At 46.8% G+C, this 23,911-nt stretch overlaps 1 protein-coding gene across 1 annotated transcript in view; it reads right to left on the minus strand.

The window, feature by feature from the left end:
- Positions 1 to 23,911, minus strand: part of LOC141092731 (anosmin-1-like) — a 137,975-nt gene that overhangs the window by 7,728 nt on the left and 106,336 nt on the right. Inside the window, exon 12 of the mRNA XM_073579123.1 lies at positions 17,842 to 18,044. Within this exon, the coding sequence (XP_073435224.1) occupies positions 17,842 to 18,044 (203 nt within the window). The remainder of the gene's footprint in view (positions 1 to 17,841; positions 18,045 to 23,911) is intronic.

The raw sequence follows: 23,911 nt of genomic DNA on the forward strand, positions 1-23,911 counted from the left end.
TCCATGGCCCCTTCCTTGGCTATTAATATCAGCCCATAGCTGTTTAGCCTTTGCTGGTTAGAAATTATAGGGGGACCCTAAGTCATCTCTTTTCTGGCCTTCCCCATAAACTAACCAGTAAAGGCTAAGCAAAGAGCTGTAAGCTGTTATTAATAGCCTGGGAACCTTTAGGGCTATTGGCCCCTTTCCCAGAATAGTAATATCAGCCTCCAGCAGTCGGCCTTCCCTCTGATGGTTATGAAAATTACATAGGATACCACACCAATTTTTTTAAATAATTTTATTTATTTAAGACAAAAAGCAAGTACAGAAAAAAACACTCAAAGCAACTGATTATGTATCACACTGACATATATTTCTATCTATCTATGTTCCTCATCACTATCTCTATCTTTGAACATCTTTAATACATAACACACTTTAAGTTCTATGCTGCATTTGCTTCCATATGTGTCACAGTGACAGCACACAGGCAGCACATGGACACACGGATGTCACATGAATGTCACATATGTACACACGGATGGCATGCAGACACGGACCACGGGTATCACCAGTACTGGTTTTTCCCAGTACCAAAATCACCAGGAAGTCTGAAGGTCTTTACTCTTGTTCAGTTCACATTGTGTCATAAGGTGTGGTTCAGTTTAGATTGCTGACAGAAAGTCTGTGTCATGAGAGGAAGGTGATTCATGACACCAAGAGCCCTCTTCCTTCTCACTTGACTAGACTGAAAATGTTTTCGGTGCTTTTGAAACAGCAGTTCTTCTGTATGTGATACTGGGCGTATTGCAGATGGAATGTTTGGATACTGTAAAGTCCACTTCTCCCTTGAAACTCCTTTCCTAATGGGGGGCACCATGCCGAAATAGCAATTGGTATTGTAATCGGCTGGCTCTTTCCAGATCATTGGAACTACAAAAGGCATAGATTGCCTCTTCCCATGCCACCACTGGGTAAGATGTGATGCACATCGACTTCAGCATATGTGTGGAGCCCAGCCCCTGTACCAATCTCCTATTCTGCAGCCAAAATACAGGTTGTAGGCTTTCCTTGTCACGGTAGTTAAGTTTCGCTTTTGCGATGCAAAAGCGACTTCTCCACATATGTAGCAAAAACTAGATTTGTTAATGCAAGAACGAGGCATATCTGAAAAAGCATATAGAAACTTACGCCCAGCAGTGGTGCATGTGGATTAGTGGACGAACTGTGCTACAGGACCGGGTGTGCCAAGTAAGTGGTGTGGCTAATCAGCTACCTGGTGTTTACTGGAGCCTCTAGTGGGGAGGTCAGGCTTATTAGGTAGCTTCCAGGTACCATTCCTAGGCAAAACCCGATACTGCTACTGCTGACCCCAGGGGTCAGGTACGCTGATACTGAAGTAGGGCTCCAATCAGACTAACAGTTGAAGTTTGAGTTCACTGCAGAACGGTTCTGACACAGAGATTCAGATAGGGAAACATTCACATACTCGCCACACTGGGACCACAGGAGTTTGAGAACAGGACTGGCCACACCAGGATCAGGGGATAATGTTCAGGAGATGGCCACACCAAGATAAGGGTAGTTCGGGAGCAGGACTGGCCGCAACAGGACCAGGGGACAATGTTCAGGACGTTGGCCGTACTGAGACCAGGGGAGTTCTGGAGCAGGACTGGCCACATCAGGAGCAGGGGACAATGTTCAGGATGTTAGCCGCCCTGGAACCAGGGAAGTTTGGGAACAGAACTGGCTGCATGAGGACCTGGGGACATTGTTCAGAAATACTTTATTAGATACAAAGTTAAAATAACCAAAAGAAATTTGGTTAACACCCTAGGGGGAACGTCTAAATCCCCTCCTTTTCACACTGCATAAAGAGGTGGGATCGTGGAAGGTCTTTAATAGGCCTGTATCATGCAGATATGCCACCGGTTGCCTGAATGTGTTCTATGTCATTGGTCTAGGGTCCTCTTTAGGCATAGGATTGGTCTATGTTTATTGCTTGGGGTCCCTTTAGGGATTGGGTAGAGGGTTTCCCTAGTGGCTGCAGGATGCATTAGGGCCCCCAGGGACAGTCATCGTGGAGCGGGAGCGCCACAACGTTCCCCCATAGGGTGCCAACCTCCGCAGCCAGGAAGGTCTGAGCTTAGGCGACACACTAGAGACTTCTAGATTACCCCAATTTTAGTTTTATGGATTTAGTTTATTGAGCACGTTCTGGTTTTGTTTTGGTCACGTTTTTGTGGTGTGAACCAAAGTTCTTTTAGTTATTTTAATTTGTATCTAATAAAGTATTTCTAATAGAGATTATATATGATTTTTGATTGGAGACCCTATATGCATCTTGAGATGTAGAAAATCTTATGATTCGAACATTGTTTAGAAACCTGGCCGCACCAGAACCAGGGATTCAGGTTCAGGAACTGGCAACATCAGGACCAGGGATTCGGGTTCAGGTCACTGGCCACACCAGTACTGGAGGACCTAACAACTCACTAGTAGGAGAGGCAAAATACTAATGAATGCTGTTGCTTTGGCAACTCCCTAAGGGATATGAAGTCTTTTATACAGGATGACCCTTAGCAATTGACTGTGAGCCATCTTGGAGGCGAAATAATTATACTAAATGCCTCTCAATAACAGAGTGAGGGCATTACGCTATATACACGCTGCCCCTTTAAGAAGAGGGAAGCACACTGGCTGGAATGCTAGGCATGCTGCCAGGAACAGCAGCATGCTCAAGACATGCCAGCAGAAGGGGACTACACTGTGGGGCCAGAGAAGAGAGTATGCCAGCGTCCTTGCATGGGGGAGTGGGAGGGAAAACCATGCAGTAGAGCAGGCAATAGTGTTACAGAAACATGTCAATATGCTAAGAAACTCCGCTAAGAAACTCTAAGGGTATGTGCACACGTTGCAGATTCATGTGCGGATTTTTCCGCACAGAATCTGCAGAATCCGCAGGTCAAAATGCCTGCGTTTTACCTGCGGATTTATTGCAGATTTCCTGCGGATTTGGCCTGCGTTTTTACACCTGCGGATTCCTATAATGGAATAGGTGTAAAAATGCTGCCGAATCCGCACAAAGAATTGACATGTGTCACGTGGGGCTTAGTCCCACTAAGGCTGTAATACCCGGGGGCCCTGTGATGTCCCTATCACTAGGGGAAACCCTGTCTGACCCTCAACCCAGGGTTTTACTGATGGTGCAAATGCCTGAGCCTCCAACCTTTCCTTGTCTCCTGCTCAGCCCTGCACTTAACCCTCCACCCTCCACCCAGTGAGGAGACACACCACCAAAGCCCCCACACAAATAAAGACAGACAGGGAGAACTTAAACTGCACTGCGCCGCACACACAGAGGAATATACAGTAATGTGAACAGGGCACAACTAAACACAAATATGGGAAGGAGAAAGGATAACGACGGATCATACGACACCAGATACAAATCTCTCTCTCTGCAACACCTCCACTCCAGACCGGAACCACTTGGTATGAAACACAAGCTATAATCGGCGACGCCCATAGGCCAGCATGACTATTTAAAGACTGTGGGCATGACTAACCATCCAACCTGGTCTCCAGCAGGATTAACCCCCGAGAGCCTGAAGATCAGGCCGGTGCCACTGAGGCTATAGTGGCTGGAGGTGGAACTACCTCTGCCTGCCGGACGCTGTGGTGTGAACAGCGTCCGACATGACATTACCCCGTCTTCTACGAGGGACCTCCGGACCCTCAAGACTCATAGGACCCGGCTTGTCCGGATGACGACGGTGAAAAGAACTGACCAGCCGATCCGCATGTATGTCTGAGGCTGGAACCCAAGACCTCTCCTCCGGACCATACCCCCGCCAGTGCACCAAATACTGAAGAGTACGGCGTACTACTCGAGAGTCCACTACCTTAGCGACCTCAAATTCTAAATCGCCATCCACCATGACTGGAGGTGGCATCGGCGTCACGTCCACAGAGCCTACCACCTTTTTCAATAAAGCTCTGTGAAACACGTTGTGTATCTTGTACACCGCAGGAAGTTCCAACCGATACGCCACTGGGTTAATGATGGCAGAAATCCTAAAAGGCCCAATAAACCTTGGACCCAGTTTTAAAGATGGAACTTTGAGTCTTATGTTCTTCGTAGCTAACCACACCCATTCACCCACACACAGGTCCGGACCTGGCACACGTCTACTGTCAGCCACCCGTTTGTACCTGGCACTCATGCTCAACAAACGCTGTTTCACCCGCCTCCAGACTGATGACAATTGGGCTCCTAGCTGATCCTCCTCCCGGACACCCCCCGAGTCACCCTGACGTAAGGTACAAAACTGAGGATGTTGACCGTACACACAAAAGAATGGAGACTCTCCCGATGACTCTTGGCGGTGATTATTTAACGCGAATTCGGCCAGAGGAAGGAAAGTAGACCACTCCTCCTGGTTGTCGGACACAAAGCATCGTAAATATTGTTCTAGATTTTGGTTCATGCGCTCAGTTTGTCCATTAGACTGTGGATGAAACGCCGATGAATGTGACAACTTGATCCCCAAACGTGAGCAAAAAGCTTTCCAAAACCTCCCTACAAATTGCGTACCCCTATCAGATACTATGTCCGACGGTACTCCGTGGAGTCTGACCACCTCCTTCACAAATACCTGAGCCAACGTCTTAGCATTGGGCAGCGAAGACAACGCCACAAAATGTGCCATCTTTGAAAAACGGTCAACCACCACCAGGATGACCGTGTTCCCCGCCGAGGCTGGCAAGTCAGTGATGAAATCCATGGAGATTTCTGTCCATGGCCTATTGGGTACCCCCAGAGGCTGTAGCGTGCCAGCAGGACGGGTACGGGGTGACTTAGCCCTAGCGCACGTGATGCAAGCTGCCACGTATGAGACCACGTCCTGCCGGATTTTGGGCCACCAGAAACGACGCGATACCAGCTCTAAGGTGCCCCTCACCCCTGGATGACCAGCCAGTACCGAGTCGTGGTGTTCCTTCAACACCTTAAGCCGAAGATGCAGGGGTACAAATGATTTGTTGGCGGGAAGTCCTGGTGGTACCTCCTCTTGGGCCTTGGCAATCTCCGCCTCTACCTCCGTCGTGAGAGCCGAGACCACTACCCCTTTCTGGAGGATGGGTACCGGCTCTTCCCGTGGTTCTCCCCCCGGAAAACACCTAGACAAAGCATCCGCCTTGGTGTTTTTAGCCCCGGGACGGTAAGTCACCAGAAAATTGAAACGAGTAAAAAACAATGCCCAGCGAGCCTGCCTAGGAGACAGACGCTTGGCCGACTCCAGATAGAGCAGATTCTTATGGTCGGTGATGACTGTGACCTGGTGAGCCGCCCCCTCCAAGAAGTGTCGCCATTCCTCAAAAGCCAGTTTGATGGCCAACAACTCCCTGTTGCCGATATCATAGTTCCGTTCGGCCGGCGACAGCTTCTTGGAGAAGTAGGCGCATGGATGCATCTCGCTCAAGGACGAGCCTTGAGACAGTACTGCCCCCACTCCCACCTCCGACGCATCAACCTCCACCACAAAAGGTTTAGACACGTCTGGTTGCACCAGAATGGGGGCTGAAGCAAAACTGTTCTTCAGACGCTCAAAGGCACGTATAGCCACCTCAGGCCAGTTCGCCAGATCGGCACCCTTTTTTGTCATGTCCGTGAGCGGTTTGGCGATAGTCGAAAAGTGTTTTATAAACTTCCTATAATAATTCGCAAACCCAAGGAACCGCTGGAGTGCTTTCAGACTCTCCGGCCTCTCCCACTGCAGCACCGCTTGTACCTTGGCGGTGTCCATTTTAAACCCGGCTGCGGACACAATATATCCCAAAAAGGCAACTCCTGGACAAAAAATAAACATTTTTCCAGCTTAGCATAGAGCTGGTTCTCCCGGAGCAACTGTAATACCTGCCTGACATGCTCCAAATGAGTGTCCCGATCGCTAGAATAAATGAGGATATCATCCAGGTATACAATCACAAATCTCCCCAGGACATGAGCAAATACATCATTAATAAAATGTTCGAAAACGGCAGGCGCGGTGGTCAACCCAAACGGCATAACCAGACTCTCAAAATGACCCTCAGGAGTGTTAAACGCCGTCTTCCACTCATCCCCCTGACGGACCCTTATGAGGTTATACGCCCCCCTGAGGTCCAGCTTGGAAAACCATTTCGCCCCCGCTACCTGGTTGAACAAATCCGGGATTAACGGCATAGGGTAAGGATCACGGATAGTAATCTGGTTTAACTCTCGGAAATCCAGACACGGGCGTAACCCCCCATCTTTCTTCTTAATGAAGAAAAACCCCGCGGCTACAGGCGAGGACGAAGGCCGGATGTGTCCTTTGCTCAGACTCTCCGCGATGTAGTCTTTCAGAGCTTGTCTCTCAGGACCAGAAATATTAAACATCCTGGCCTTAGGTAATTTGGCCCCGGGTTTTAACCTGATCGCACAGTCATAGGCTCTATGTGGAGGCAGTTCTGAGCAACCCTTCTCAGAGAAAACATCTGCGAAATCCTGCAAAGCCTCCGGCAGGCTGGGCGTCACGGCGGACACACATGTGGCCAAGCAATTGTCTTGGCAAAAACCACTCCATTGTACTATGTCCTGAGTTTTCCAATCAATTACCGGGTTGTGTCTGGACAACCATGGAAAACCAAGGACCATTTGTGCTGGGAGATTACGGAGGACCCTACATGTAACCGACTCAGAATGTAGGACCCCAATGTGGAGTTTCACCTCTGCCACAAACTCCGTAATCTCCCCTTGAGGGAGGGGAACAGCATTAATGGTCACCACCTGTATGGGGTGAGGAAGTTTTTCAATCTTAAACCCGGCGGTGTGTGCAAACTCCTCATCTATGAGATTGGTGGCGGAACCGCTATCCACAAACACTGATATTGGTAGCTCTCTGCCCGCGATAATAACCTTGGCAGGGAGCATACATTGAGATACCATCATGGAGGATATGCATACGCTCAGTTGGGTCTCCTCCATACCCTCTGAGCTTAACAGTTTTCCGCCGATGTGACCCTCTTAGGTAGTACCGGGCAAACGTTAATATAATGACCTCTTTTACCACAGTAGAAACATGCCCCGGGCTTCCGGAATCCCGGAGCGCGACGCTTAACCTGTGCCACACCAGCAATCTGCATAAGTTCAGGGGACTCATCTACTTCAACCACACTTGCACCTCTGCTTTCCCCCATAGGTAGCGTCTCCTGTGCCCCCTGACGAAAACGGCGATCAATACGTATCACCAAACTCATGGCAGACTCCAACGATGCCGGAGTCTCATACATCAGGAGGGCCTGTTTATCCCTCCCTGACACCCCATGCATAAACTGGCTCCGCAGCGCTGGGTCATTCCACTGTGTGTCTACGGCCCAGCGGCGAAATTCCGAACAATAGTCCTTTGCCAAGCGCTCCCCCTGGAGGAGGGCGCGGATTTTAGATTCCGCTAGAGCCAGTCGGTCAGGATCATCATAAATGAGTCCGAGGGCAGAAAAAACATTATCAACAGAAAGAAATGTAGCAGAGTCAGCTGGTAAGGAAAATGCCCATGCTTGGGGGTCACCACTCAGTAATGACAACACCAGCCCTACCCGCTGGGCCTCATTACCTGAGGAGATAGGGCGCATGCGGAAGTATAACTTGCAGGCCTCCCGAAATACGACAAATTTGCTGCGATCCCCTGAAAAACGTTCTGGCAGCGGAAACTTCGGCTCTGCACCGATACCTGCAGATGCCGTTTGCACCTTCGCTACTTCCAGGCCCTGCTGCTGAACTGCCCCTTTCAACTCGGAGACCTGTAAGGACAGCGCCGCCAACTGGCGGGTTATGGAATCTAATGGATCCATGGACTCCTGAAAAAATGTGGGCCGATTATAATGTCACGTGGGGCTTAGTCCCACTAAGGCTGTAATACCCGGGGGCCCTGTGATGTCCCTATCACTAGGGGAAACCCTGTCTGACCCTCAACCCAGGGTTTTTGCTGATGGTGCAAATGTCTGAGCCTCCAACCTTTCCTTGTTTCCTGCTCAGCCCTGCACTTAACCCTCCACCCTCCACCCAGTGAGGAGACACACCACCAAAGCCCCCACACAAATAAAGACAGACAGGGAGAACTTAAACTGCACTGCGCCGCACACACACAGGAATATACAGTAATGTGAACAGGGCACAACTAAACACAAATATGGGAAGGAGAAAGGATAACGACGGATCATACGACACCAGATACGAATCTCTCTCTCTGCAACACCTCCACTCCAGACCGGAACCACTTGGTATGAAACACAAGCTATAATCGGCGACGCCCATAGGCCAGCATGACTATTTAAAGACCGTGGGCGTGACTAACCATCCAACCTGGTCTCCAGCAGGATTAACCCCCGAGAGCCTGAAGATCAGGCCGGCGCCACTGAGGCTATAGTGGCTGGAGGTGGAACTACCTCTGCCTGCCGGACGCTGTGGTGTGAACAGCGTCCGACATGACAACATGCTGCGGAAAATAAACCGCTGCGTTTCCGTGAGGAATTTTCCGCAGCATGTGTGCACAGCGTTTTTTTGTTTTCCATAGAATAACACAGTACTGTATATCAATTGGAAAACTGCTACAGATCCGCAGGGCCAAATCCGCTGCGGATCCGCAACGTGTGCACATACCCTAAAACTATGTACTTTATACAGAGAACATTTATAACAGTAGGTGATGCAACTGTAATTAGGATTACCTCATGGGAACTGAGTTTTCGTTTTTTGATTGCTCACCAGTCACCAGTAGCGTAGCTACCAGGGGGGCAGAGGGGGCAGTCGCCCCGGGCCCTGCGCTCTGAAGCGGCCCACCCAGAGCTGCCTCCGGTCAATGATCATCTTTTATTTCCCCTGCGTTTGTACTGCGCATGTATCTAAGTAACATGCACGGTACAAAACTTGATCACAGGGAGTTAACAGAAGGAATGACAGGCCTCCAATCAGAGTGCAGGGAGTGAGTCATGTGACCGCCCTTCTGCAGTCTGTGGAGGAGAGGAGGAGGGGAGGCCACTCACCCAATCCTGGCTGAGAGCGCTCTCCTTGAAAGCTCCCTGCTGCAGAGAAGTCATCAGCTCCAGCAGCAGCAGCAGCCTGGATGCAGCAGGGTTCTGCATCTTCCTGTGAGCTCTGCTCACTGTCTGCATCTGCACTTGTCTGCTTCTGCCTGCCCGGGGAGAAGCCTGACAGCCGAGGAGCAGCAGCCAGGACCAGTGGACTCACTGCATACAGCATGTGGACTGATGAGTATCTTAGCACATGTCATTTACTATTTTATATGTCTAATCTGTTGCTTTGGATATATACAGTGGGGAAAAAAAGTATTTAGTCAGTCAGCAATAGTGCAAGTTCCACCACTTAAAAAGATGAAAGGCGTCTGTAATTTACATCATAGGTAGACCTCAACTATGGGAGACAAACTGAGAAAAAAAAATCCAGAAAATCACATTGTCTGTTTTTTTTTCATTTTATTTGCATATTATGGTGGAAAATAAGTATTTGGTCAGAAACAAAATTTCATCTCAATACTTTGTGATATATCCTTTGTTGGCAATGACAGAGGTCAAACGTTTTCTGTAAGTCTTCACAAGGTTGCCACACACTGTTGTTGGTATGTTGGACCATTCCTCCATGCAGATCTCCTCTAGAGCAGTGATGTTTTTGGCTTTTCGCTTGGCAACACGGACTTTCAACTCCCTCCAAAGGTTTTCTATAGGGTTGAGATCTGGAGACTGGCTAGGCCACTCCAGGACCTTGAAATGCTTCTTACGAAGCCACTCCTTCGTTGCCCTGGCGGTGTGCATTGAATCATTGTCATGTTGAAAGACCCAGCCACGTTTCATCTTCAATGCCCTTGCTGATGGAAGGAGGTTTGCACTCAAAATCTCACGATACATGGCCCCATTCATTCTTTCATGTACCCGGATCAGTTGTCCTGGCCCCTTTGCAGAGAAACAGCCCCAAAGCATGATGTTTCCACCACCATGCTTTACAGTAGGTATGGTGTTTGATGGATGCAACTCAGTATTCTTTTTCCTCCAAACACGACAAGTTGTGTTTCTACCAAACAGTTCCAGTTTGGTTTCATCAGACCATAGGACATTCTCCCAAAACTCCTCTGGATCATCCAAATGCTCTCTAGCAAACTTCAGACGGGCCCGGACATGTACAGGCTTAAGCAGTGGGACACGTCTGGCACTGCAGGATCTGAGTCCATGGTGGCGTAGTGTGTTACTTATGGTAGGCCTTGTTACATTGGTCCCAGCTCTCTGCAGTTCATTCAGTAGGTCCCCCCGTGTGGTTCTGGGATTTTTGCTCACCGTTCTTGTGATCATTCTGACCCCAAGGGGGGGGATTTTGCGTGGAGCACCAGATCGAGGGAGATTATCAGTGGTCTTGTATGTCTTCCATTTTCTAATTATTGCTCCCACAGTTGATTTCTTCACTCCAAGCTGGTTGGCTATTGCAGATTCAGTCTTCCCAGCCTGGTGCAGGGCTACAATTTTGTTTCTGGTGTCCTTTGACAGCTCTTTGGTCTTCACCATAGTGGAGTTTGGAGTCAGACTGTTTGAGGGTGTGCACAGGTGTCTTTTTATACTGATAACAAGTTTAAACAGGTGCCATTACTACAGGTAATGAGTGGAGGAAAGAGGAGACTCTTAAAGAAGAAGTTACAGGTCTGTGAGAGCCAGAAATCTTGATTGCTTGTTTCTGACCAAATACTTATTTTCCACCATAATATGCAAATAAAATGAAAAAAAAACAGACAATGTGATTTTCAGGATTTTTTTTTCTCAGTTTGTCTCCCATAGTTGAGGTCTACCTATGATGTAAATTACAGACGCCTCTCATCTTTTTAAGTGGTGGAACTTGCACTATTGCTGACTGACTAAATACTTTTTTTCCCCACTGTACATACAACTTACTGCTATTGGGGTGTAATGTTCATTGCATGATGCTCTCCTTACGTGTTACGTCGTTTCCAGGCACTTTGCAGCGGTCACTGATGCGCTATATGGCGATGCTTTGTCTTGGCCTGGGAATTTACTGCACTTTGGGACTGAGTGAAAACCAGGAAAAGTGCAAACTAGAGATCACACTGCTGGCTGCAGTCACTGACCTGTGCAGAGAAAGCGGCGCATCCTCCCTGGCAGGCAGAGGGAGGGTTAAACCAGTGTAATGATCACCTTATCTCAGCGGCTGTTTGTGCCGGCATGTAATTATTAGTCTGTGTGCCCACGTTGCGTTTGTTTAGCGTTTCCACCGTGTTTTTGCAGCTGTGGAAACACTAAAAAAAAAAACGCTTAAACGCATCCCCATGCAATCCTATGGGATTCCGCAGTTGCTGTGCCCATGCTGCGGAATTGCATGGCGTTAAAATCCGCAGCATGTTCATTATTTCTGCGGAATCGCGGCGGAATGCATTGAAATGCTCACTTTCCGCATGTGGCTATGCCCATTCGTAAAGTGAGCGTTTCATGTGCGGATGGTACCCAGGGTCTGGAGGAGAGGAGACTCTCCTCCATGCCTTGGGTACAATAATCCTGTGAAAAATAGAATTAAAATTAAAAATAGTGATATACTTACCCTTTGTCGGCCCCCGGAGTCCTCAGCGATGCTCCCAGTACGTTCCGTTCCCAGGGATGCATTGCGGAACATACCGGGACCATCGCTGAGGACTCTGGGGGGCCGTCAGAGGGTAAGTATATCACTTTTTTATTTTTTTTATTATTTTTAACGTTCTATCTTTCACTATTGATGCCGCATAGGCATCATCAATAGTAAAAAGTTGGTCACACTTGTCAAGCACTATGCTTGACAAGTGTGACCAACCTGTCAATCAGTTTTCCAAGTGATGCTTTAAATCACTTGGAAAAGCGCAAGCATTCTGCAAGCTAAAAACGCTGGCTAAACGCTATTGTTTTGCCCAAACTGTCATTTTATTAGACTGTGTAAGAGAGCATTATACTGTGTATAGGGTAGCTGTTCTAGGGGGAGACTTGGGACATTATTAAATGTAAAGTGGGCACTTATTGCTATAGGAGAACTCAGGTTACTGTGACTGTCAAACGGGGCCCAAATGGCAGTATTACTTCCTAGGGGACAAAATGTGGGCACTGTTTTCTAGGGCACTTTCAACCAGGCATTGTTATATTCTAGAGGGTTGCTTTAGAATTTAGAGGTCACACAGAACCACACAGCAGGTGCAGTAATAGGGACACATACGGCAGCCTCAACTCATTATTGGGGTATCAGGTGCAGTAATATGGACACATACGGCAGCAGCGGCTCAGTATTGGGGTATCAGGTGCAGTAATAGGGACACATACCGCAGCAGCAACTCATTATTGGGGTATCAGGTGTAGTAATAGGGACACATACGGCAGCAGCGGCTCAGTATTGGGGTATCAGGTGCAGTAATAGGGACATATACGGCAGCAGTGGCTCAGTATTGGGGTATCAGGTGCAGTAATAGGGACACATACCCCAATACTGAGCCACTGTTGCCGTATGTGTCCCTATTACTGCACCTGATACCCCAATACTGAGCCACTGCTGCCGTCTCAGGTGTAGTAATAGGGACACATATGGCAGCAGAGGCTCAGCATTGGGGTATCAGGTGCAGTAATAGGGACACATACGGCAGCAGTGGCTCAGTATTGGGGTATCAGGTGCAGTAATAGGGACATATACGGCAGCAGTGGCTCAGTATTGGGGTATCAGGTGCAGTAATAGGGACACATACCCCAATACTGAACCACTGTTGCCGTATGTGTCCCTATTACTGCACCTGATACCCCAATACTGAGCCACTGTTGCCGTATCAGGTGTAGTAATAGGGACACATATGGCAGCAGAGGCTCAGCATTGGGGTATCAGGTGTAGTAATAGGGACACATACAGCAGCAGATGCTCAGTATGGGGGTATCAGGTGCAGTAATAGGGACACATACGGCAGCAGTGGCTCCGTATTGGGGTATCAGGTGCAGTAATAGGGACATATACGGCAGCAGTGGCTCAGTATTGTGGTATCAGGTGCAGTAATAGGGACACATACCCCAATACTGAGCCACTGTTGCTGTATGTGTCCCTATTACTGCACCTGATACCCCAATACTGAGCCACTGTTGCCGTATCAGGTGTAGTAATAGGGACACATATGGCAGCAGAGGCTCAGCATTGGGGTATCAGGTGCAGTAATAGGGACACATACGGCAGCAGTGGCTCAGTATTGGGGTATCAGGTGCAGTAATAGGGACACATGGCAGCAGCGGCTCAGTATTGGGGTATCAGGTGCAGTAATAGGGACACATACGGCAGCAGCGGCTCAGCATTGGGGTATCAGGTGCAGTAATAGGGACACATACGGCAGCAGCGGCTCAGCATTGGGGTATCAACAGAATGAGGAGTTTGGAATAGTCCCATTGGTGACAGTGCTGAAAATATGAGAAGTGAAATGTGTCTTTGTTGTAATCTCTGCAGACGAGTCCTGGCTGGAAGAAGTTGTCATGGCAGTCTGGGCCAGATGGAAAAGACGTGAAAAGTGAACAATTCCATCAGAACGTCAGCGGTAAGTCACCATCTGTAACTCTGCTGTAATCACTTATATGTTCTGTAGGACTGGTATCTACCACTGACTATATGGCGGTAATATCAATATTGGCCTTTATTTAGAAATTATATTCAGCAACAGCGCGGTCCTCTGCTGAGGTTCTCCTCCACTATTAGGGTGCGTCACCCAGTTGTAATCAAGGTTACCTGGTTAGGGGCCCACTCAGAAGCTTCGCCCCCCTGAACCAAAACCTTAGCTACACCTCTGTTGCTCACCCTAAGATTATAAAATACTGAAGGCTCAATAAACTAAATAGATGATGTAATAGACTAGCTACTAACAAAGCAATACTGATGATGAAATAATAAAGTCGGAATTTTTCTATAAGCTTGCATGAAATGTGTCATATGTAATTACAACTTCCTTTAGATTTTCAAAATTAATGCAAATTGAAGCATCATATTCTTTTTCAGCACCACAAAATTAGTTGGGTTCAACTCTTTTCATATCTGAACCGATTTTGTTTTAGTAAAGTTTGATCTATCTTTCATAATCCTAACCATCACTCTTGTCTCCAAGACTTTTTTGTGCTACACCAGCTCTCTGGATCTATTTAGACAGGCTTATTTTCTTGGCGGTAACAAGCACAGGTTCTCAGCGCTGTTCTATTCACTGCATTCGCCACTCTGCCTCTCCCCGTGTTGGGCTACCTTGCTGAGCTACCTCATGCTGCTCTCCTAGCTTTGCTGCATCCTCCTGTTGTTCTCCTAGCTTTGCTGCATCCTCCTGCTGTGTCCACCTGGCTACAGGTAGGTGTGGCCAGATCCTGCAGGAATTTAACCCTGCTTTGTCCCGGAGGGTTTGGCTTCTCTAGACTATCCCCTGCCAGGGATATATTATTCAGCTCCTCCCCTTGTTCCCTGCCTGAACTTACATCCCTGGTTCCTGTCTGTCTCCAGGAATCAGTTTTAGTGCTATTTTGTCTCGTCACTCCTGTTACCAACTCGGCTCATTTACATGTTTTGTCTGACATCTACACTCCTGACCCCAGCTTTGTATTGTGAACCTGCGCTGCCTACTCTGACCTTGGACCATGTGAATACGCTTCTGTCTCCTCCTCTGCTCTGCATTCCTCCCTTGAGCCTTTGGTTAGCTGCTGCTGGTGCAGTGACTGCCCTTGAATGGCACCTGGTGACTACCTGCATTCCAAGCCTATCCTCACCACCAAAGACTCTAGTGAACGCCAGGCCCGTAGCGCAGTGGGTCCACACCAACCGTTGTCACACTTATCATATAACTGAGCTATCTTTTCTCTGTTTCCCTTTCCTAAACCAGTCTCAGAACCTGGTACCATCATTAAATAATTTTGCTACAACCCCATGCACTCAATAGCATACACAAATACTGGCTGCTGACTAGGCTTACAACTGCTAAAGCAAAATAATAACCAAAATGCAGAAATTTCATTGAAAATATTAACCCCTTAATGACCGCTGTTACGCCTTTAAACGACGGTAGTTAAGGGTACTTAAACCACAGCGCCGTTAATTAACAGCGCTGTGGAAAAAGTGTATAGCACCCCCCAGAGTCAGATTTTCTCCGGGGTCTCAGCTGCCGGGGTTAGCCGAGACACCAGAGAACATGATTTAGGTCGGTTTTTACCTACCCCGCTTTTGTGATCGCCGTTATAAACCGTATAACGGCGACTGCAAAAAAAAAGCTGCTATTTTGCATTCACTTTGTCTCTCCTCTGATGTGATCGCACATCACAGGAGAGAGAAGTAGGGTCCCTGATCCCCCCCAGTACCTCCCAGTGGTCCTCGGGCCCTCCTGCCTCCGGTGGGCACCGCCATCTTGGTCTGGGAAGAAAATGGCTGGCAGATTCCATTCATTCAATGTACATTTAGATCACTGTGATAAACCCTATCACAGTGATCAAAATAAAAAAAATAGTAAATAATCCCCCTTTTATCACACCCTTAGTTAGGGAAATATAATGAAATAAAGAAAATATATTTATTTTCATTTTTCCATTAGGGTTAGGGTTAGAATTAGGGTTAGGGTTGGAATTAGGGTTAGGATTAGGGTTGGGATTATGGTTAGGATTGGGATTAGGGGTAGGGGTGTGTTGGGGTTAGGGTTGGAGCTAGAATTGAGGGGTTTCCACTATTTAGGCACATCAGGGGGTCTCCAAACGCGACATAGCGCCACCATTGATTCCAGCCAATTTTGCGTTCAAAAAGTCAAATGGTGTTCCCTCCCTTCCGAGCCTAGACTTGTGCCCAAACAGTGGTTTACCCCAACATATGAGGCATCAACATACTCAAGACAAATTGCACACCAACTTTGGGGGTCTAATTTCTCCTGTTATCCTTGGGAAAATAAAAAAATTGAGGGCTAAAAAATCACTTTTGTGGAAAAAAAAGATTTTTTTATTTTCACGGCTCTGCGTTATAAACTTCTGCGAAGCACTTTGGGGTTCAAAGTGCTCACCACACATCTAGATAAGCTCCTTGGGGGGTCTAGTTTCCAAAATGGGGTCACTTGTGGGGGGTTTCTACTGTTTAGGCACATCAGGGGCTCTGCAAACGCAATATGATGCCCGCAGAACATTCCATCAAAGTCTGCATCCCAAAATGGCGCTCCTTCCCTTCTGAGCTCTCCCATGCACCCAAACAGTGGTTCCCCCCACATATTGGGTATCGGTGTACTCAGGACAAATTGCACAACAACTTTTGTGGTCCAATTTCTCCTGTTAGCCTTGTGAAAATAAAAAATAGCGGGCTAAAAAATCATTTTTGAGGAAAAAAATGATTTTTTATTTTCACTGCTCTGCATTATAAAATTCTGTGAAGCACTTTGGGGTTCAAAGTGCTCACCACACATCTAGATAAGTTCCTTCGGGGGTCTAGTTTCCAAAATGGGGTCACTTGTGGTTTTTTTTTCACTGTTTAGGCACATCCGAGACTCTCCAAACGCGACATGGCTTCCAATCTCAATTCCACCCAATTCTGCATTGAAAAAGTCAAACGTGCTCCTTCCCTTCTGAGCTCTGCCGTGTGCCCAAACAGTGGTTTACCCCCACATATGGGGTATGGGCGTACTCAAGACAAATTGCACAACAACTTTGGAGGTCTAATTTCTCCTGTTTCCCTTGTAAAACTAAAAATTTTGGGGCGAAAATATCTTTTTTGTGGAAAAAAAATGATTTTTTATTTTCACGGCTCTACGTTATAAACTTCTGTGAAGTATTTGAAGGCTCAAAGTGCTCACCACACATCTAGATAAGTTCCTTAAGGGGTCTAGTTTCCAAAATGGTGTCACTTGTTGGGGGTTTCCACTGTTTAGGCACATCAGGGGCTCTCCAAATGCAACATGGCGTCCGATCTCAATTCCAGCCAATTCTGCGTCGAAAAAGTCAAACGGCGCTCCTTCCCTTGCGAGCTCTGCCGTGCGCCTAAAAAGTGGTTTACCCCCACATATGGGGTATCGGCCCATTCAGGAGAAATTGCACAACACATTTTGTTGTTCATTTTATTTTTTAACACTTGTGAAAATAAAAAAAATTGGTTCTGAACTAAATTTTTTGCAAAAAAGGAGAAATCGCTGGTCAACTTTTAACCCTTACAACTTCCTAACAAAAATAATTTTGCTTCCAAAATTGTGCTGATGTAAAGTAGACATGTTGTAAATATTATTTATTAAGAAATTTGTGTGACACATCTCTCTGATTTAAGGGCATAAAAATTTAAAGTTTGAAAATTTCAAAATTTTCAAAATTTTCGCCATATTTCCATTTTTTTTCATAAATAAACACAAGTCATATAGAAGAAATTTTACCACTAACATGAAGTAAAATATGTCACAAAAAAATCAGCGTTCCAGAGTTATAACCTCATAAAGTGACAGTGGTCAGAATTGTAAAAATTGGCCTGGTCTTAAGCTGCAAAATGGCTCTGTCACTAAGGGGTTAAACTTGCAATGAGAGATCACACCATAACAAAAAATTGCAAAATACAAAAGCATGCTTTGTGATAAATGTAAGAATCTTACTGTTGGGTATTTTAATCTATATTGTATTTGTATTATAAACTCGATTCAAAACACGGAAGAGGCGCAAATCTTTCTATACAGTTTTTACTGTTTATAATCTATTGTTCGTTTTACAGTATAAATACTAGTGCAAAATATTAGCCAAAAATACAGACGTGAGCACGACCTAATTTCAGCCATTTCTCAGTTCTGAAACAATTATACTTACAGCTGGGATAGCGATGGTATTGTAAGATGCAGCAGCCTTAGACATGTCTGCCCAACTGAACAGAAAGCTTCTGACGAAGATAAGTGGGCCAGTTTGTAAGACTTGCCAGTGAAATTCTCCTGTAATTTTCCCATTAACTTTCTGGAAGACTGCTCTTAATTTTTCTGATCTGTGCATCAAACTTCTGGACAGACGGTGGCGCTCTAGAGTTGCAGATGAAAGGCACGTTTTATACATCAGCTTTATGTCTGTGCGCGGTGAGCAGGCTGAAGGTGGCGGAAGTCAGATGTTTCCAATACATTTTACCAAGTCTAATTTTAATCAGTCACAGCTATAAGTTTCCATCTTCATTAATTTTAATCTTTTACTTTTCACACTGCAATTATTTGACCATCCATAGACATTTATAAGCAATTGGTAAACTATTTACTTGTGAACTATGTCCACATTTTACTTTTGCTTTGGTGATATAACATTTTCTCAAATTACCTAATATACTTTAATTGCATAATTCATCAAGCTAGAAACTGTAGATAGAGATAGAAGACTTCCAGCACAGGAATCCTTTTTCAGTAAAAATTCTCTCTTTATTCAAACATCTTCAGCGATAAAAAACAACATCATGGGGACCCCCCCATAGGCCTGATGCGTATCGGACCCAGTAAAAACAGTCCTTCCTTAAAGGCATACCAACAGAGTGAACAGTTCCTTACATCTATCACAACAACACATGTGGTAGTCAGCCACTGATCTCCAGGCATGGACGGTCTCAGGTATATTTGGGTGAGCGAAGTTTTCTCTTCCCTTTCCCCTTCTGTTATGTTGTAGAAACTGCAGATGTCTTCAAAATTGATCATACATCTATATGTATAATTGCCTTAAATTGTCCGTCATCCACTTCCGTCTTGATGTCCCCGAACCCTACAATCCACCGCGCCGCACCGGAAGTACGCTAACCGCCATTTTTGAACACCCAAGTAATGCCGCTCAGATCCACGACGCAGCTGCGATCCCGAATGCCGCTGTGATCCCAACCGCCACTGGGATTCCAGCTTCCGCTCGGATCCAGGCCGCCGCTGCGATCACGAGGCTGTGAAAGGGGTGTAACGAGGGGGTATAATGAGAGGGGTGTAATGAAGGGGGTGTAATGAGAGGGTGTAATGAGAGGGTGTAATAAGGGGGAATAATGAGAGGGATGCCGCCACCAGACCCCCGCCAGGACCCACCGCCTGACTACATGCGCCGGATCCCGCCGCTGTCTGCCCACCCACCTCCGTGCAGTCACAGCCAGCAGGAAAGACTGCGGCTTGAGGCCTGTGCTGGCGATTGGATGAGGCCACCCTCTGGTGGAGCCGCACACCATCTCCAGCACAGGCCGCAAAACACAGTCTTTCCTGCCGGTTGTGACTGCACAAAAGTGGGTGGGCCGCCACCCCCAGCGCCACAAAGCTGCCCCCATCGTGATGTTACTGCCCTTCCGATACGACAGCATCGGGCACACATCTAGTATTAGATAAATGACATCAGGACCCACCAACAGTCTTCTTTCAGAGACAGAGACAGAAGATAGGTTTCTGAGTAGAGAAGTAGAAGATAAGTGACTAAAGGAACAGAGTGATTGATCGGAGATGGGTCCTGGGACAGGACACCTAGCAGTATGGCCTAGAGTTCATAACTCGCAGAGGGAACTGGCCAAGATGGGACAGAGTACGTTAAACGAAGTGAATGCCCCAGGCGGGTGTTTCAGAGTATCAGAGACAGAAGCGATAAGTACATGCCATACTGGCAATATAGCTCCCTAGAGGGAAAAGAAGATACAGAACTGCGGGTTGAGAATAGGGGTCTTACAAACTGCAAGAAAAGGAAGAAAGGTCCAGCTCCAGAAATTTAAAATCCAGGATTTTTATTGTATCATATTTAAAATACATTCATGGCTGCTTGTGATCAAGTAACGGCAACAAAGTTCACCGCATGGGGATATCCCCATGCGGTGAACTTTGTTGCCGTTACTTGACCACAAGCAGCCATGAATGTATTTTAAATATGATACAATAAAAATCCTGGATTATAAATTTCTGGAGCTGGACCTTTCTTCCTTTTCTTGGAGTCATTATACGTCCTGGCAGAGACGTGTCCGCGCTCAGAGCTTTTCAATAGTTCTTACGAACCTACAAGAGGTGAGCTGAAATTTATCTTTTTCAGTCTTACAAACTGGACTGTAGTTCTGAGTTGGGCGGCGGTGAAGTAGAAAGGAAGGTGAAGATATAGCTCAAGCATCTAGAGAGGAAGGAATTGAATATGTGTGTGGAAAAATGCTCCGTTTTGTGAAGGAAACGTTCATCAAGTTGTGTACCCACTATCTACTGCATATAATCCCTGCCAAGTTACTGTTGAGTAAAAATCCCTCATTGAACTGTGCAATATCTGGTCCTGGCCAACCAACATCATCGATTACTTGCCACCTGCAAGGGTATAACGCCCTTACAGCACAAGTCCACACACCTAGCCAGGACCTCCACTATCATGTAAGGTGACAGGGCGCAAGAGACGAGTACCTCGCCCATGACTACCACCTTGCTCTACGTTACATCTGTCTGTGAGGGACTGTTACTCTGTAACCGTGCTGGGAAGGCTGTAAGAGTGTATAATATCAGTTCCATATCAGATACTGCAGGACTTTGCGGGCCAGAAAGGAGCTGTGCCAGAGTGAAAAAAGTGGTGCTGGACAGATAATCATTAAAGGTGTCTTATGCTGGCCATACATATCAGAAGGCTGTTGGCCAAACAATGCTTTGGCAGATCGTTCGGCTGACAGTGATCTCGGACGACAGTCATCTCAACTGACACTCCCATATACAGGAATAATCGCTTAGTTGAGCGCACTTCTGTTAGGATACAGCCGCTGACTAACACGGTCGACCAGCGTCTTATCTCAGGGAAAAGCATTGTGATTGGCAGTCCGAAACCAGCCGTGCTTGATGGACATCTCTCCTGAGCAGTGCTCCCCAAACACAATAGACGATAGGCCGATCCTGTCGATATCGGCAGGTTCAACCGACATTAGTCTAATATGTCTTTAACCTGCTGTTCCTTATACCAATTGTGTTCCTCTGTTCAAATCAAACGGTTGTCTATTGTGATACTGTTAAAGGAAATCCATCAGCAGGTTCTTGCTATTAATCTGGGGCAGCATGAGGTAGAAGCTGTGTGATGTAGTTGTGGCGCCCCCAGGAGCATGGCCGCCACAGTGGCTTTGCCTTCCTCCAGGGAGGGTAATGCCAGGCTTGGAGGCAATGACGGGTCTCTCTCACAGTCAATCTATGCATGCAACACAGTTCCACTCCAGGCCAGCAGGGGGAACTCTGAACCGGAATTAAGGGGAGGAGTGCTCTCTGAGGGCCAAGGGGAAGGAGTGGTGAGTTAGTCTGCAGAGGGTGAAGTGTGCAGACGTGTGGAAGGAGCGCTGAGATAGAGCTGAGAGGAAGAGTTCATCTCCTGTAGGAGCGCATGAACTGGAGCCTGGTCTCCACGGCTGTATGGACACTGATGGTCCTACAGCAGACACCAGAGGAGTAGAAGGCTGTAAATGCAATACTCCCATCTAAGACTTGAGGGCACAACAGCAACACGGATAGTGAGCCGGGACTTAGGAGTGAGGAGTCCCAGGAACAGGCTACAGTTGTCTGCCGTACAAGTAGAGTTCTTAGGAACTTCTGACAGGAGGAACTTCAGTGTAACTCAGTACTGGAGATCCCTTAAGTAAGCGCTAGGAAGGAGACTGCACAGCCCATCTGCTGAGCGAGAATCCCTGAGTTGCTTTCGGGCTAGCCTGCTCCGTTACCATCTGTAATCAGGACCCTGGACTGCGTTTATCAAGTAAAGGTACAGAAATTGCACCCCGCTGTGTCTTGTCTGCTTCCTACCTTTCCGGCACCGCTACATCCCCGTGCCAACCACATCTACACTGCCCTGGGACTACAGCTTCACCTGTGGGGAGCTTTTACATCTCTGCTGCACCATACTATCTGTCCCAGCGGATCTGCATGCAGCGTCGGCTTAACTCCACCCTTGCTGAACACCACGGGTGGCGTCACAAACTATTCATCTAACTATATTCCACCATTCCCATTTTCCCCATTACTTGGGCGCCCAGGGCCATGGTCCGGGTCACAGCTGCTATGACACATCCCACTGATACCGGCCCGGTACCGAGTGCCCCACAGCCCTGGGAGGGCGACCCATAGTTGCCATATAATGAATGTTTTATCACCAGGAGATCTTCACTGCCTGGACTACAGCTCATGTGAACCCTGGTCTTCCACACCCCCTCCTCTGATAAGCAGCTCACTATTAGTAGACAACATACACATAGAGCCTGGTGTGGGCGAGATTATCTTTCTGAGTTCTGCTATATACTGCATCTAGAAACTCTGATTGTATCACAACTACTGCACCAGCAAACTAAGTGATACATTGCTGGAATCAGGACCTCTTTTTCTATATTATGCTGGTTCTCAGATGAGGTTGCAAAAGTCTGATGACACATTTCCTTTAAAGCTATAAAGCTTTCTGCCTTATGTTAGACTGTATTGCTATCAATGTCCCTGTGACTAAAGGTGTTGAATGAAACTCTATATTCAACTATTTCCTTTCATTAGTCCTGAGCCAATATGTATTGTATTTAAAGACTGTCTGTCAGCACAAACTGAAAGTATAAACTAGGCAAATGGCTTTGTAGGAAATATAGCCCTTATAATAATGATCACACATTCAATGTTGTGACTGCTGCCTCCTATTTACAGAAACTGAAGTTTAATAAGATATACTAATTATAGTGCTAGGTGCATTCTTGGTGTGGCCAAGAGATGCAGTCCACTGTTTATCACACTAGTGAGCCATGACAAAAGGGGTATTCGCGATTCACGTGAGCTCAAAATTTTAACCCCTTTTGTCCTCCTCCCCACCTCATTCCTTACTTAATAAAAGACCAAATAATCACACCACAATTGAATTTGATTAATTGGTCACAGCAGCCTTTTATTAACATTTATTTAACAGTTTAAACAACAACCTCCCAGAACGGATGGTCCTTGAAGCCCCAAAACTATAAACCGCAGGTTTAATATGCACACCTTGGCCCCAGGTCGAGTCTTACCACTAGCCGCTATGCACCAGCTCAGATGCACCTACAGTATTAACCAACCTGTCCAATGTCCAAAACCATTAACCAAGGGTCCCCTTTAATCCCTTCCCCAGGATTATTTAAACACCTGTCCTCTTAAATCCACCCAGGGGGTCCAGAACCTCTTGAGATTCCCACCCACACTCATCCGCCATTAACCAACTCCACCAACTTCGAGGACCTCCCCCCATGCCACAAACATAAATGTTTTGTACCCCTCAAACACCTTCAAACCCTTCTCAATGCCTTCTTGTACAGCCAAACACCACATGTCCATACCTATAGCATTCAAATGTATTCCGTTCCGCCTCTAAAATTCCCCTTTACCATACTCTAGTTCATGTGACGCACCACCACCGCACCGTTCCGTACCATAAACCGAAACACTGTCCTATTCACTTTTATCCTCAATAGACTGAGCTCCTCGCCACTCTTTCCTGGGAATGATATCCAACCACATTGCCAGCACCCTAGGGAACATTGCCCAGAGCCTTAGCAAATCAAACTTGATCTTTTGTCAGTTCCCTACAAGGCCTCTTACCTAGGTCATTACCCCCCAAGTGTATTACCAACATGTCCGAAGCTCAATCCAAACGAACAAAACGGTGAAACTCCAGGAGTCATTGATTACAGACAATTTCCCCACTTTCCGATCCAACATAGAACTGCCGCATCCCTTGAAAAACCCATCAGGACGAACTTTCGCCCTCAACACCTCCCAAAATACAAATGAGTGTCCCAAAATCCACATGAGCAGCTGGCCATTTTCTGCAACAAAATAACACAACACATTTAAACCTTATAAACACACACCTTATATTTATACCAATGCTGGACGTACACATATTACCACCACATGGTGCCCAATAGTACCACATACAAGGAACA

This window comes from Dendrobates tinctorius, unplaced genomic scaffold, assembly GCF_039654945.1.
Source record: "Dendrobates tinctorius isolate UK_male_01 unplaced genomic scaffold, ASM3965494v1 ptg000060l, whole genome shotgun sequence".
Classification (NCBI taxonomy): domain Eukaryota; kingdom Metazoa; phylum Chordata; class Amphibia; order Anura; family Dendrobatidae; genus Dendrobates; species Dendrobates tinctorius.